Consider the following 14,828-nt stretch of genomic DNA (forward strand, 5'->3'; position numbering starts at 1 on the left):
ACGTAACTCGAAATGAGCTTCATCTGACATCAGGATGGTGTGCAACATTTGTGGATTTTGGCGAAGGAGATCCCGCATGGTTAAGCAGAATGTTTCTCGTGAAACCCAATCGCGAGGCCTAGTTTTCTGAACAATCTGCAGTTTATATGGGTGAAAATAAAGATTTTCGTGCAATATTCTCCTGAATGAGCGATCGGACATATGCACAGTTTGCAAATGACGACGAGCAGATCTTTTTGGGCTACGCAATATTGCAGCACGAACATTTTCCACGGCTTCTGGTGTCCGCACAGTTCTTTTACTTCTTCCCGGTTTGCCATTGCAAACAGAACCTGTTGTTCGAAATGTACGTACCCACCTCACAATGATCCGTCCATCTGGAAGTTTCCCATGACGTCCCAAGTTGAAATGTTGCCGAAATAGTCGCTGGGTAGCAATAACAGAGTCGTTATTCTTGAAATAACTTTCAACAGCAAAGGCACGATGCTGTGTACTCCACCGCTCCATATCACTGTCACACTCGAAATGGCAGCTCATTAGTACATGAATGCGGCACGAGCTGGCGCGCATTCATGCAGTACGTCATTGTACTACGCAAGTCAAATTACGCTATGAACGCTGCCGCACCCTGTACAATTAATATACAGAGCTATAATTTGTTTTCAATCTAACGTATTAAAACAATGTAATTATGAATATTTATTGTGGCTAGAAAGTTTGTAACATTAGTATCATGGTAAAAACTCTAATTTCTGCCAGTATAGGATGAGTTTTTCTATATATTTTACTATTTGCTTCACATCAAAATTATTATACGGGGAAGAGGAGAGGGAGAGATGATCAAACTAAAAACACATAAATTCTCACACAACAAGCTACACATTATTCAAAATAAATTAGCCACGAATAAATTATGTAAATTAATGCAATAAATAAAACGATTGCACTTTCAAAAATTGTATTTTTACACTATCCAAATACATGAATGTGAACGAAATGCCAGAAAGATAAAATTCCCTTATTATCCCAGGTTTCTAGATTAGTTGAAAGCCTGACTAATAAATACAGAAAAGGAATGATCAATAAGTTCGATGTTTATTTAAAAGTATTTAAAGAAATTAAACAAAGAGCACAAAAAACTACTTATTCTCACCTGTAACTCTGCAGATCAGGCTCTGACAGAAATTCTCTATGCAACATACCATCTGTCATGTATTTAATAATGGTTCTTTCAGACGTACAGTCCTCAAATCGAATACTGTATCCAACCTGAAAAGTAATATTCGGTTAGTAATATTGGCAAAAGACCGAATCATATTGTTAAATTATGTGTACATACAATTTTTCAACAATGAAACTGATGATACTCAACAAAGCATTATAAATGCGATTGAAAATGCTACTTTGTAGAGTTTATTTTTCTTAATTGTGCCAGAAATAACGTCCCTACCCTATGTAGTGCAGTTACTGACTACGCACACCACTGACGGAATGTCATAATATGTACATTATTGTCTTAATGTAATATATCATATATTCATGTATTTTTGAAAGTTTTGATTTTCATTTCTACACTAGAAGTGACTTACGTGGTACTTACTAAGATAAACTAAACCGAATTGCCTAACCTAGTTTTAAGGGGGTAATCAAGTCTTACAACAAAAGGTAAGGGGAACCGAACTAAAACTTTCTCGCACCTATTTCTTAAACTGAATCATTTGTCATGATGCAATTATGGAAACATCTATTTATGAAATATAAACAAAATTATAATAGGAGTTTTCGGAAAATTTTGTTCGAACAAAACTCATAAGAACAAACTATCGCTTGAGGATTTTTCATGAGAATTCACTTACATCATTGCATTGTTAATGAAATATCTATTTATGACGTATGAACAAAATCATCTGAACTGTATCAGAGAAAATTGTCCAAAAAGAATCACTCTCAAAAGTAAACTACCCATTATATATATATATATTTTTTTTTTCCATGAGAAATCGCTTAGCCACATTGAACGGTTTTAATGAAACATTTGCAAGATGAAATATGAATAGTTCAAAGCACTCATAAAACAGTTCGAATTTTCACCTGTACCATAACAATGAATTAAAAACTCAAATAAATAAATAAATAAATAAAATAGGGTTATTCTTATATCCACAAATTAGTAACAGCTTATAGAAAATGTACGAAAAAAGGTACTGAAGCAGCTCTTGCTTTTCTATCAGTAAGGAGAATATTACATGGACTATAAATGCTTTATTTTTCCATAGTTGTGTAAAAAACCGTACATAGGCATGATAAACAATATACATATTAGAATTAAAAAAACACGTTTAAAATGCAAAGCAAAGCACCTCTTTCCCAAATATTGGGACTGTCAAAATACATACTGGATCACGTGCAAATTGACTTAATGGTTTCGATCCTCCAAGATACTGAAGAAATAAAAGGAAGAAGAAAAATCTCTACAACAGGATAAATTTTCGCAACTTTCTACGAAACTAAAAAGTATGAATTAAATTGACATAGGTCACTTAGATAAGAATTGGATACCAGCCTCTGAATCATTCTTAAAAATTTTCGCAGTCAATCAACGAGAACAAGATCCGCAAAGCAAGACTCACGCATTGTCTGAAAACGAGTAAGGATCTCCATGAAGTTTTACTATACCATTATTTTACTTTTGTAAATATTTTTTCTTCCATTTTCCCACGTTTCTTGTTCTATGTCATAATGGCCACTTACTGCATAGTTTCTTCAGTTCCTCAATAATACTATTGAGTACGTACAAAAATTCTACCCATTTGCACAAGGTCGCTGATGAAAGGTGTTTTGACCGAAGAAATGGCGCTCCATGAGCTGGAATCGGTTGTCACGTCACCGGAAGAACAGTACAGCAGCAGCAAGCAGTGAGTGTGTACTAGTGGCTCGTAACTGGAGAGAGTGTTGTATCGATCAAATGGAGACCAATAAGGAACACATCAGACATTGTTTACTGTAAGTAAACAGAGTGCGGCCTTGGCCTGCTGCAACATTAGGCAAGTGTATGGTGAGGATACAATCGAAGAAAGCACTTGTCATCGCTGGTTTCGGAAATTCAGGGACGGCAACAGAAGCTGTCATGATCAACCACAGTCTGGGCGTCCATCAGCGTTTTCCGAAGAGGATCTGGACCACGCCATAACAGTAAGTCCAAGGCCAACTATAGAGGAATTAGCGGCAACCTTCCAGGTACACTGGACAACAGTGGAAAGAAGGCTTGTGGGCTCTGGGTTTTGTCACAAAGTTCGATCGCTGGGTGCCACATCGGATGAGTGCAACTCAACGAGAGGGGCAAGCCACATGTGTTGTATTGCTTTCCCGGTAGAAACAAGATCCCTTCTTGATACGGATTGTCACCGGCGATGAGAAATGGGTTATTAAGCGTCGCAGGACTGTGTGTCGCGTTTCTGAACCGCCTCCATCGATATCCAAACAAGAACTTCATCGCAAGAAAGTGTTGTTGAGTGTCTCGTGGGTTGTTAAAGGAATCATTCATTGGGAGGTCCTGGAACCTAATCAAACCATTAATGCGGCATTCTACTGTCAACAGCTCGAAATACTGCAGGAATCATTGCGTTCGAAGCGACCAGGCCCTGTCAATCGGCAATGGGTTATCATACAACATGATAATAATAAGCCACATACTGCTGCAATGACACGTCATAAGTTAATGGACCTTGTTGAGAGGTTTTACCCACCCGCCCTACTCCCCTGACTTGACCCCCACAGACTTCCACCTTTTTCGCGCTGTGCAAAACGCCTTCACTAGGAAGACCTTTGTTGATGTGGAGGCTATGAAATGTGCCTTACGCGAGTTCTTCAACGCCAAAACAGCGGAGTTTTATGGCGTGGGATTCATCTTCTACCGGAAAGATGGCAAGAGGTCATTGATCATGCTGGTGATTATACAGTCCTAGGTGAGTTATACTTTGTGTTCTTTGCACATCCATATGCACACCAAAATCGGGTAGAACTTTTGCACGTACCCTACCATTGAAGACTTGAAGACACCAGGAAGGTTATCAAAAAATTTCAAGTCATAAAATATTTTTTTAAAAATTAAGAAACGCGTAGTATGCATTCCTGATTGTCTACGAGAAAAGTAGCTTTCCGATTTGCCCTTGTACTTTGTCTAAACATGAACATCAAATGAAAGATTTGCAGTTTTCCTGGCCACGTGATTCCGAGAGTGTTCTTGAGCTATCAACCAGGTGAAGATATTGACTTCCGACGTTTCGAATGCAGACACTGCATTCATCTTCAGGGATTGTGATGAAGATAAATGCAATGTCTGCATTCGAAACGTCGGGAGTCTATATCTTCACCTGGCTGATAGCCCGAGCATACTTACTGGCACGAACATCAAATGTACTAAAGAAAACTTTGCTTACAGAATTATGCTTACAAAATTACGATTAATATGTGTAACAATATTAACAAATTGACAACCCAGTCACTCTGTGCCTAATTTGGGGATGCTAATTGAGTGATACTGAGCGCCTTCCACTCACCATCTAGAATGAGTGGGAATGATCTCATATACATGTGCGAGAGGTTGACTTAATTTCCACATACCAATTGGGGATTAATTCTGGTAATAAAACATTTACTTCAATCATTCAATAACAATTATATTTCTCTTAGATAAAAATTGTGAATGTAAGTGTTGTGATGTGATTACGGATAATCGGAAACTTTGCCAGTCGAGTATCGCCGATCGAGTATTGAGCATTTGAGCCCTGAATAGGAGTAACACATACCTTATCTCTTCAGATGACGCTCGCTGTTGACCTAGGTGTTGTATTTAGTATCGCCAGGTTGATACTTCTCCTTAATGGTTGCTGTAGTTGAGCATTGAGCTTAGTTTACTCCCAAATGCTAAGGACGACTCGACGATCTCCGTAGATAGAATATTGAATTCTAAGTTGACTGTCGGTTGACTGTCTCCTTCTCTGTCGCTCCAACTGATCACTTAACTGATCACTCAAAGACTCCGTGACTGATCCCAAAGACTGATCCAAGGACTGATCTGTATTCACTCCTCCCAAAGACTGATCCTAAGGACTGATCCTGAAGACCTCTCGTCTCCTGGTTTTGTTCAACCTGGTCCTTCTAGAATTTTCTCCTATCGTCTGCTAGACAGCACGTGTGACCTCCTTTCACTTGAAAGAACGAATTCTTTCATTGTGTCAAGACTCAAAACTGCAACTCTCGACACACTTCGATTTCCCGATTCTAAGCAATTTCCTCATATCCGTGTATGTGTGAAATGTTCACAAAAGCTTACAATCTCTCTTTTCATAATTTACAGTATTTAACCTATGCAAGAATTGGCGCATTGTATGCATTGTCTTCCTGCATTGGCAGACTCTCAATGAAACATTTTATTTACATTTTATTTACATCATTTCGCTGACCATTGAATAATAACTTTTTCTCAGCTTGCATTAAACTTAACTCGTAACCATTATTCACCTTCACCTTATTTTATAAAACGCGATATTCGCAAAATAAATAAACATTGATTGATAAAATAAAATTATTATACATAATCTTTCGATTTAAAAACGGATACTGCCACAAAATGTACAATTACTACTAAATTTTTCTCTAGCAGACTACTATTAACAATTGCTACCCCTACCTCGTTTCCTAACTTAACTCCCATTTCTTGAGCTACTCGTGCAGCGACACTCATTGCAGCAACTCTTCTTGGTTGGGTACATCCAATTTTTTTACCGTCTTTCGTAAAGCCTGCTTCATGAAGATACTGGGGTATTTGTGTTGTTTTTCCTGACCCTGTTTCACCTTCAATAATAAGGATCTGTAATACAGATATATGTATGGTTTATTCCATATAGAAATACTAAAAAAGAAAGAAAAAAAAAACTTTCTTTACGAGATACAAAATATATTCATTATGCTACATGGAAGAAACGCTACCTGCACGTAATGTTACCAACGTCGCAGTTAGAAATTTTCGATTCGTATAGCTAGTATACTAGAGGAAAATACTGGGAGTTAAGAGAGAAAGCTGAAAATCGAGAAACATTTCCAGGCCCAAACTGAAAATTAAGAAAAGGAAACAAAACCCTTATTAGTCCCAGGACCTGCCAAAAGGCAGAACACTTAATAATAGGTAGTATGTTTACTTCATTTTGGTATAGGTAAAACTGTCATTACAGGGCAAAAATTTGAAGAAAGAAGAAGAAGAAAAAAAAACAAATCCACATCGCAAAAATACAATTTCGGCTTGATTCCGGAATATAGAATTGTCTCTGTTTATTTATTTTATATTTCATTTAACAATAAAAAGCTATAGACAAAGGACGATACGAAGTATTAATTAAATAGAACAAGCACAAGGGAATAAAACTTGAAAATAACTGAGTTGTTAATACGCGAGTTTTTTGACAGTGTGGTGCACCAGTAAATCTCCGATAAGGAATTTGGTTCGGATCCCTCGTTAAACTTTATGCTCAAATGGCTTAGGAGTAGCAGAACACTCAATACAGACATACAACAAAATAAAACGAACCTAAAATCTACCTCTTGTACAATATTCGTTGCTCTAACGGTAGGAAAATGCTCTCCTAGTTAGTCTAGTGGCTAGCGCGCGCGCATCTGAGGCACATGGTCACAGGTTCGATTCTCGGTGGGAGAGCACTGAGCGCGCATTACTGTGGTTCGGATTTCCCCTTAAATATAGATCCAAGTTTCATATAGTGTCAATGCTAAAAAGGGACACTACGCTCCAACAAACAAAAAAGAAAAAAATGTTGACAGATGGTGATTTGGTAAGGGATCAAATTTTGTAATTTCTTATTTTGTATTTCGATTGACTGGAAGGTTCATCAAATTGTAAATAAATAAACAGGCAAAACCACATAGCAAAAGCCATTGAGGGACAAATTAAGGTATCAGAAATTAAAATAATTTTTACTTAAAATTGCATTTATGATTTATTTTTCTTATTAAATTTCTTAAACAGTGTTACTTATAATCAGGGTGGATTGATTTAAATCAGTCTGATTTAAATCACGATTTTAATCAAGATTTAAATCACTTGATCTTTTAAATAAAAATCATTGATTTAAATCAAATTCCGAAATAAATTAATTTAAAGTGAAGATAAGTAAAATCCCATTTCTATTCTATTATTTCTATTATGGAAGATGATAATCATAATACAATGAGACTCAAATGTATGTAAGCGCAGTAATGAAAATAAGTATCATGCGGAGGATAATAGGGAAAATCCCGTTTTGAACTGGTAATGGGTGAATCCTACTTTCTTCTCTTCGTAACATACGGTTTTTACATCGTTAACTATTCCAACGGGGAAACTACCATGGACATTTAAGACGAAAATTCTTTTGTGTCCACGTCTATTTCTTTGTTTCCCGGTAATAGTGGCGTATTTAGAGAGGCCCGATCTCCTCTCCGAAACAAAATAAAAATAAAATAAAAACAATTAAAACTTTAGTCGAAATTTATGTACTAAATACATAGAAGTTCCTCGGAATCGTAATACGGCAAATTTTGGATGCGTTAAAATATCAAATATTACTTTTAATAAAGTGTATACTTTAAAATATCTAGGGTAAATATTAACAGACGAAAACTATATTTACGAAGGAAATAAATGTCAACTGAAAGCAGGGAATTCGTGTTATTATTCAGTTTAAAATCTCTCGTTGTCGCGAATTCTGTCGAGGAATTTGAAGCTTAAAATACATAAAACGGTAATCATGTCTGTTGTTCTGTATGGTTCCGAAGTATGGTCGTTTACTATGAGGGAAGAGCATAGAGTAAAAGTATTTGAGAATAAGATCCTGAGACGAATATTCGGACCCAAGAGGAATGGGAATGGGGAATGGCGGAAACTTCATAACAAGGTACTACATAATTTATACTGTTTACCAAACATTGTTGGGGTCATCTAGTCTAGGAGACTCAGGTCGGCAGGTCATGTAGCCAGGATGGAAGAAAGTAGGAACACTTTCAAAGTCTTAAGTGGAAAACTAATGGAAAAAGACCATTAGGAAGACCTAGACACAGATGGGAGGACAATATTAAAATGGATTTCGCAGAAATACAAAGTAGAAACTGGATCCAGTTGGCTAAGGATAGAAGTCAATGGAGAGCTTTTGTGAATGTTGCATTGAACCTCTGGTTCCATAGGCCATAGAGTTGGTTGCTTAATTTTAGGCGAAGTTTATGTACTTTATATGTATTTCGTGCTGCTAGCTAGTTCCGAGTTTTTAAAAATATGTCCCTGCTAAATATCAGTAACTTTAGTGAAAAGAAAAGTGTCATGTTGATAAATATTGCTGTACTTTATTTTTAATGCTTAAGGAACATTGTTTGGGATTGAAATAGGTTACGATTACGAATTAATTCAAAATTCAATCCCAATACTTTCACTCAAATGGTATAATTGACATTTAATACTAATTCCTAAAGTTTCTTATTCTGTTTGCGGCTTGTATTGTACTAGGAGAAAGATTTGATTTAAATAAAAAAAATCGATTTAAATAAAAAAAATCGATTTAAATAAAAAAATCGATTTAAATAAAAATTCAACACAATTTTTTTTTTAATCATGATTTTTTTCCACCCTGCTTATAATACTTCCTTATCACATACATCTTGAAATTTACTTACAGATCACGAGCATTATTCTTATTAGTCGAGTTTTTGAGGACTTCTCTCCTGGTTTTTCTACGACAGAAGGCCAGAAAGTTCTTACCCTCATACGATAGAGATGAGCTAGTAATGTAAAATTTGCACAATCATAGGTTTGTATCTCACTAATATGTGTGCTAATTTGTATCTTTACAGGTCCTGTTGAATTATTGTTACACATAGAAAACTAAGTGGTAGCAGCATGTTAAACAAAAATGAATACAGATCTCTGATTAGGATTTTCCATATTCAAGAAAAATGAACACAAACGATACACGAGGAGATAGTAGTCTGTACGGTGAGGAATAAACAGCAAAGCATAGAAAAAGAGGATCTCAAATATGATCGCACAAGCCTAAGGATGACAAATACGGCGTACCTTAATGGCTACAAACCAAAGTGTGGTAGCAAAAGCTAAGCAGCTGATGCCTGCAAATAAATTTGTAACTATTGATTGTTTAATAGAAAACTGAAAAGGTGAACATTAGAAGAGGGTAGTAGTAATTAATGTTAATGACTTTCCGCATATAAGCCAAGTAGTAGTAGATTGGATCCCCGATTGAAAACACCCTTTCAAAAACAGCAACATGCAATGAGTACAAAACATTTTGGACCTCTATCACAATAGTCTAGGCGCTAGCCCATGTCACGGTGCATTTATGTACCCTCATTTTGATTGCTGGGTGTTATTACCCACTTAAAAGAGAGTTAATTTCTTTTGGTCACGTGATTTGATTCATGGTCGTTTAGTTGCCATTATTGGATTCAAGATGGCGATCATGACCTTCTTTAAACGCTCATAACTCGGCCATTTATGAACCGATTTTGATAATAGTTTTTCCTCTGGAAAGAGAAAATTATACTCTACAATTTTGTATTTTAGCACTTTTCAGGAAATCTGCGCCATTTTCCCGAAAAATTGGAAAGAGTAGAATTGAAGATAAAATTTTCTTCTATTTTCGTAATTTTCTCAAAAATGGTTAATAATTTAACATTTTAATACAACATAAAAAAGAAGCAGAATTTAATAAGCTTTAAAACGGTATACAACATGCTGGGTTTAGTTCAAAACTAAGCTATATATTAAAGGAAAACTAATAGTATGTATGATTTTAATTGTTGTTAGAAAAATAGCTTTTCTGCCGGTTTTACCTTCTAGCAATATATCTGTACTGCAGGCGCTAGCCCATCTCACTTGCGAAATTTTATGTCCCCTAAGTCTTGTTGTGGGGTTTGTTAAAAATAAGTATAAAAACGATCACATGATCCAGATCACAGTCGTTTCGTTGCCATATTTAAAAATGGACGCCAAATTACTAAATTTTTTTTGTCTAAGTATATCTCTGTACCCAGTGGTCCAAATTTACGGCCTAGTTGCTCATTTTCTTCCTTTAAAGAGTAAATCTGATAGTTCTAAATTATAGTGTAATTTGAACAGATGTAACAATGACGTACTTTGAGATACAAGCTATTAAAAAAAAAAAGTGGATTCAAAGAGAAAAAAATATTTTTTTAAATATAAGAAGTATGTACATCTAAATAAATACGTCGTATTGGATAATACTGATACAAATCAATAACATAGTGTCAAAAATTAAAATGAATATTGCAAATCTTTCAGAGTCGAGATAAAGACTTAAACAATATTATTTATAAGGGTTCGTGTATTGGTCCAAACTAGTACTTTTACATTTACAAAAGTCACAGTACAGTATTTCCAATTTTCAATAGAGACATACAGTTTCTCTGAAGCACATCTGGCAATTACATTGCTTAGGAAAATCTTCAGGCTCCAATGGGTCATCTGTCACGTGCGGAATTGAAATACTATCTTCCTGTATGTAACCGTAGTCCAACGAATTGAGTTTCTGAGACGGTTCCAAAGCATGAATCCATTTATAGCATTGCAAGTAACTTTTTTATGTGGAGACTGATAGATCTTGTAGTAGGGGCCAAATCTTGAAAGTTTCGATTTTTTTTTTTTATGGAACTGATGGAACCGTAATTTATCCATTGTACCTAAGCTTTTTTTTTTTTTTTTTCATGTTCTCATTTAGTGGCCCTTTGACAAAATCTAACAAGAGGTCTTTCGCACATGTTTCTGTTGCTTGCAAAGCTGCTGCTTGTAGTGTCGCAGGCGATTAAAGAATGAATAGCTGGTAAAGATGTTAAAACAGCAAGCGGTACTCTCCTTCCAAATGAGTAAAGTGGAATGTACCGCGATGATTTTTCTACTACAAAGGAAATCCAAAATTCTTGCAGTCCTAAACTTTTCCACTTTTGTAGGTAATAACAGAGGGCATCACGAAAAAACATCGCTATCAGTAGATCCAGAGAGAAATATGAGCTAGGATCCTCTCATTTGCTTCTTCATGATCAGATTCTAAACTAAGTTCATTCTCATCTATCCCATTCTTTATAGAAACACATCTTGGCTGACTATAAGAGATGAAGTAACAGAATCTTTTTCCCGGGATATCCAATCAACAAAGTATGACTGCAACAATTCTTTGTTTCTAGATGAGGCCCAGTAAGCATCAGTATTTACAGGAAGCGGTGTACTGTCATTTGGTTCTACATATTCTACAGGTGTTTCGTGATCGCTTGGACCTTTCAAGCGCTTTTACAATTTTCTTCTTATAAATGTCAAAAACAATGTTGATGCACTCACCTGTGTGAGAAGCTTGGCAGATAGCTTTCCAAAAGCTTCTTACAACTTCTTCATATATCGTCAAGCTTAAAGATTTTGTTGGAACCTTCCTTGCGACCGCCATACAATCTATAACTGTTGCTTAACCAGATGATTGAGGAATTTCGGAATTTGGCGGTGTTTGTAGCTTTTTCCTAGTACATGAACCAGCTGTGATTTTTCCGGTTTTGTCAGAAATCCATTTCTAGTCAAAAATAAAGATGTAGAAATTAATTTTAAAATTACGAAACTTTCAAGACTTGACTCTTACCGCAAGATCTATCAGTCTTCACAAAAAAGAAGCTACTTGCAATGCTATAAATGAATTCATGCTTTGGAACCGTCTCAGAAACTCAATTCGTTGGAATACGTTTACATACAGGAAGATAGTATTTCAATTCCGCACGTGACAGATGACTCATTGGAGCCTGAAGATTTTCCTAAGTAATGTAATTGCCAGATGTGCTTCAGAGAAACTGTATGTCTCTATAGAAAATTGGAAATACTGTATTGTGACTTTTGTAAATGTAAAAGTACTAGTTTGAACCAATACACGAACCCTTATATATAATATTGTTTAAGTCTTTATCTCGACTCTGAAAGATTTGCAATATTCATTTTAATTTTTGACACTATGTTATTGATTTGTATCAGTATTATCCAATATGACGTATTTGTTTAGATGTACATACTTCTTACATTTAAAATTTTTTTTCTCTCTCTCTTTGAATTCACTTTTTTTAAAAAGCTTGTATCTCAAAGTACGTCATTGTTACATCCTTTCAAATTACACTATAATTTAGAACTATCAGATTTACTTTATAAAGGAAGAAAATGAGCAACTAGGCGTAAATTCGGACCACTGGGTACAGAGATATATTTAGGCAAAAAATCTAGTAATTTGGCGTCCATTTTTAAATATGGCAACGAAACGACTATGACCTGGATCATGTGACCGTTTTTATACTCATAAAGGTGGTTAACAAACTCCACAACAAGACTTAGGGGACATAAAACTTCGCACGTGAGATGGGCTAGCGCCTGCAGTACAGATATATTGCTAGAAGGTAAAAACAACGGAAAAGCTATTTTTGTAACATCAATTTAATCATACATACTATTAGCTAACCACCCGTTACTCTTGAAACGCAAAAACCTGTCTGCTGTCAACAAATATGGCTGACAGTTGTACATTTATTTATAGCCATTCACCACTCTGCTTCCTCCAGTACCACAGCAGAAGACAAACCGCGCGCCTCACATAAATCGCAGAAAATCCACGGTGTACGCGATGTACACCACGCGATGCAACGCGTACCACGTGACCGCTTCTACGTAGAAAATAGAAACACGGTTGAGACGGATTGCGAAACGTACTACATCGCGATGCATTTAGGAACGTGAGGTTTATCGGAGTCACTCCGACAAGCATCAGCATCATTTCCAACATGTGGAATTTAACTCCAGTAAATCTAGAATTCTTTGTCAGGTAGGCAAATAAGCACAATAATATTATTTCAAACGTAGAATTCCATTTTTCCCGACTTCTTTCGCAAATTTCCGACCAATCCCCGATTTCCCGACCATTTTTTAAATTTAAGACAAATTCCCGATTTTCCCAACTGCTAGACACCCTGTTCTTTCCAGAGGAAAAACGATTATCAAAATCGGTCCATAAATGGCCGAGTTATGAGCGTTTAAAGAAGGTCATGATCGCCATCTTGAATCCAATAATGGAAACTGAACTATCATTAATCAAATCACGTGACCACAAGAAATTAACTCTCTTTCAAGTGGGTAATAACATCCAGCAATCAACATGAGGGCACATATAATGCACACGTGACACAAGCTAACGCCTATACTACAAGGACAAGAATGTTTTTGTAAACAGATTACAGGAATGCAAACTACTTTTTTGAGGTCAAAATTACTAATTTTACTGCCTTTGAATCTAACAATACTGACCCAACACCCATCCACCTACCTACCTATATATATATATATATATATATATATATATATATATATATATATATATATTAAATTGGCCACCCTTCTTTCCACTGAACAGCTGTAAGCATATGTTAACTCAGGTATTAACAAATCTTGCAATATGATAAATGTATCGCATTCAAGAGATGAAAAAATACGAAGATTGTCTTTGTAAAACTGCCTACGCAAAACCACGTACATAAAAAATGAATTACAGTAAACATATTTTCATACGATGAAAAAATAATTACAGCAGCTCAGGCCAATTTCTCTTCCCTCCTTTTACTCATACTCACTATTTTTCTTCTTTTTTTTCTTGAAAAAGGAAGTAATTAATGACGACTTTAATTTTTCTACACTTTTCTGAATTTTATCAGCCTTTTGTTTATTTTCATTAGCTTCTTTCTTCATTTTTGTGGCAGTATCAAGCATTACTTGTGCTACATCGACTCCAAGATCCTTGCTCTTAATGACCTCCCTTAACCGTTTCTTTGCTTCCTTCAGTAACCTATCAGATGTTTGTCTCTTCTCTTCTTCATCCCTTAGACGTTTTAAAGTAAATTTTTTTATTCAATTGTTTCTTTCTCATTTTTTAAAATTCTTCTTCAGCTGTCCGTTGTTCTTCCTTCGCGTCTCTTTCGTGTTGTTCCTTCAATTTCCTCTGCTGCTCGCAGATCTCTCTACAACTTTTGTAAGCAGTTTGTGCCAGATCTGAAAACTCTTTAGGTATAAATGTATACAAGATGTGCTTTCTCATCATATATCTCATATACAGCTCCCTTGATGTGTATAGTAAATGAGCATTAAGAACCCTTTGACATGTTAGCCCCATCAGGAGTCATAATGTGCAGGATGCTTGTAAACCATCTTGCAACTTCAGCTGAGCCATGTGAAAGTGAAAGGGCTGCTTTCACAATTTTTAACACCGTTGGAAATTTATGCTCTCCTAAAATGTTAGTCTTTTGGAAAAATTGGTTCCAATAAACATCTATTCTTTTTTCACTAGTTGTGATCTCATCGTCTTCTAACCTTAATAGTCTCCATTCAACTACATGTGTGTCTTCTTTATAAGAAACAGGCAAAGCTTCAGCTATTTTGACAATTTTCTTCCAACAGTCCTCTTTCTTTCTTTCTTGAGGATTCAAATACTCCAAATATTTTAACAGCGGCTTAGAAACCATAGATGACTTCTTGGAAATATGCTTACAACTAGCAGCATAGTGTTTTCTTGCTTGATGCAAGAAAGTTAGTTTACTCTTTTCATGCACTTTACTCAATTCTTCTTTTACACCTTCTCCGCAATTTATTTCCTGCAAAGGAAGGAAATTTTTCTCATCGCTGAATGTTTCCACAGAAAACTGTGAGTTTTGCAAATTTGGTTCGTAAGAATGCTTGTTATGGACGTGAG

The 14,828-nt window shown here is 35.7% G+C and overlaps 1 protein-coding gene across 4 annotated transcripts in view; it reads right to left on the reverse strand.

Annotated features, from left to right (window-relative positions):
• The window catches only part of l(2)37Cb (DEAH-box helicase 16 lethal (2) 37Cb), a gene marked incomplete at its 3' end in the record, with an annotated part of 65,095 nt that overhangs the window by 14,849 nt on the left and 35,418 nt on the right, over positions 1–14,828 (reverse strand). For all 4 annotated transcript variants that reach the window (XM_081747805.1, XM_081747807.1, XM_081747806.1 and 1 more), the window contains 2 exon segments: positions 1,154–1,269; positions 5,693–5,872. In XM_081747805.1, the coding sequence (XP_081603931.1) occupies positions 1,154–1,269; positions 5,693–5,872 (296 nt within the window).

The sequence above is a fragment of the Thermobia domestica genome, unplaced genomic scaffold (assembly GCF_964235325.1).
Source record: "Thermobia domestica unplaced genomic scaffold, izTheDome1.hap1.1 HAP1_SCAFFOLD_685, whole genome shotgun sequence".
Lineage (NCBI taxonomy): Eukaryota > Metazoa > Arthropoda > Insecta > Zygentoma > Lepismatidae > Thermobia > Thermobia domestica.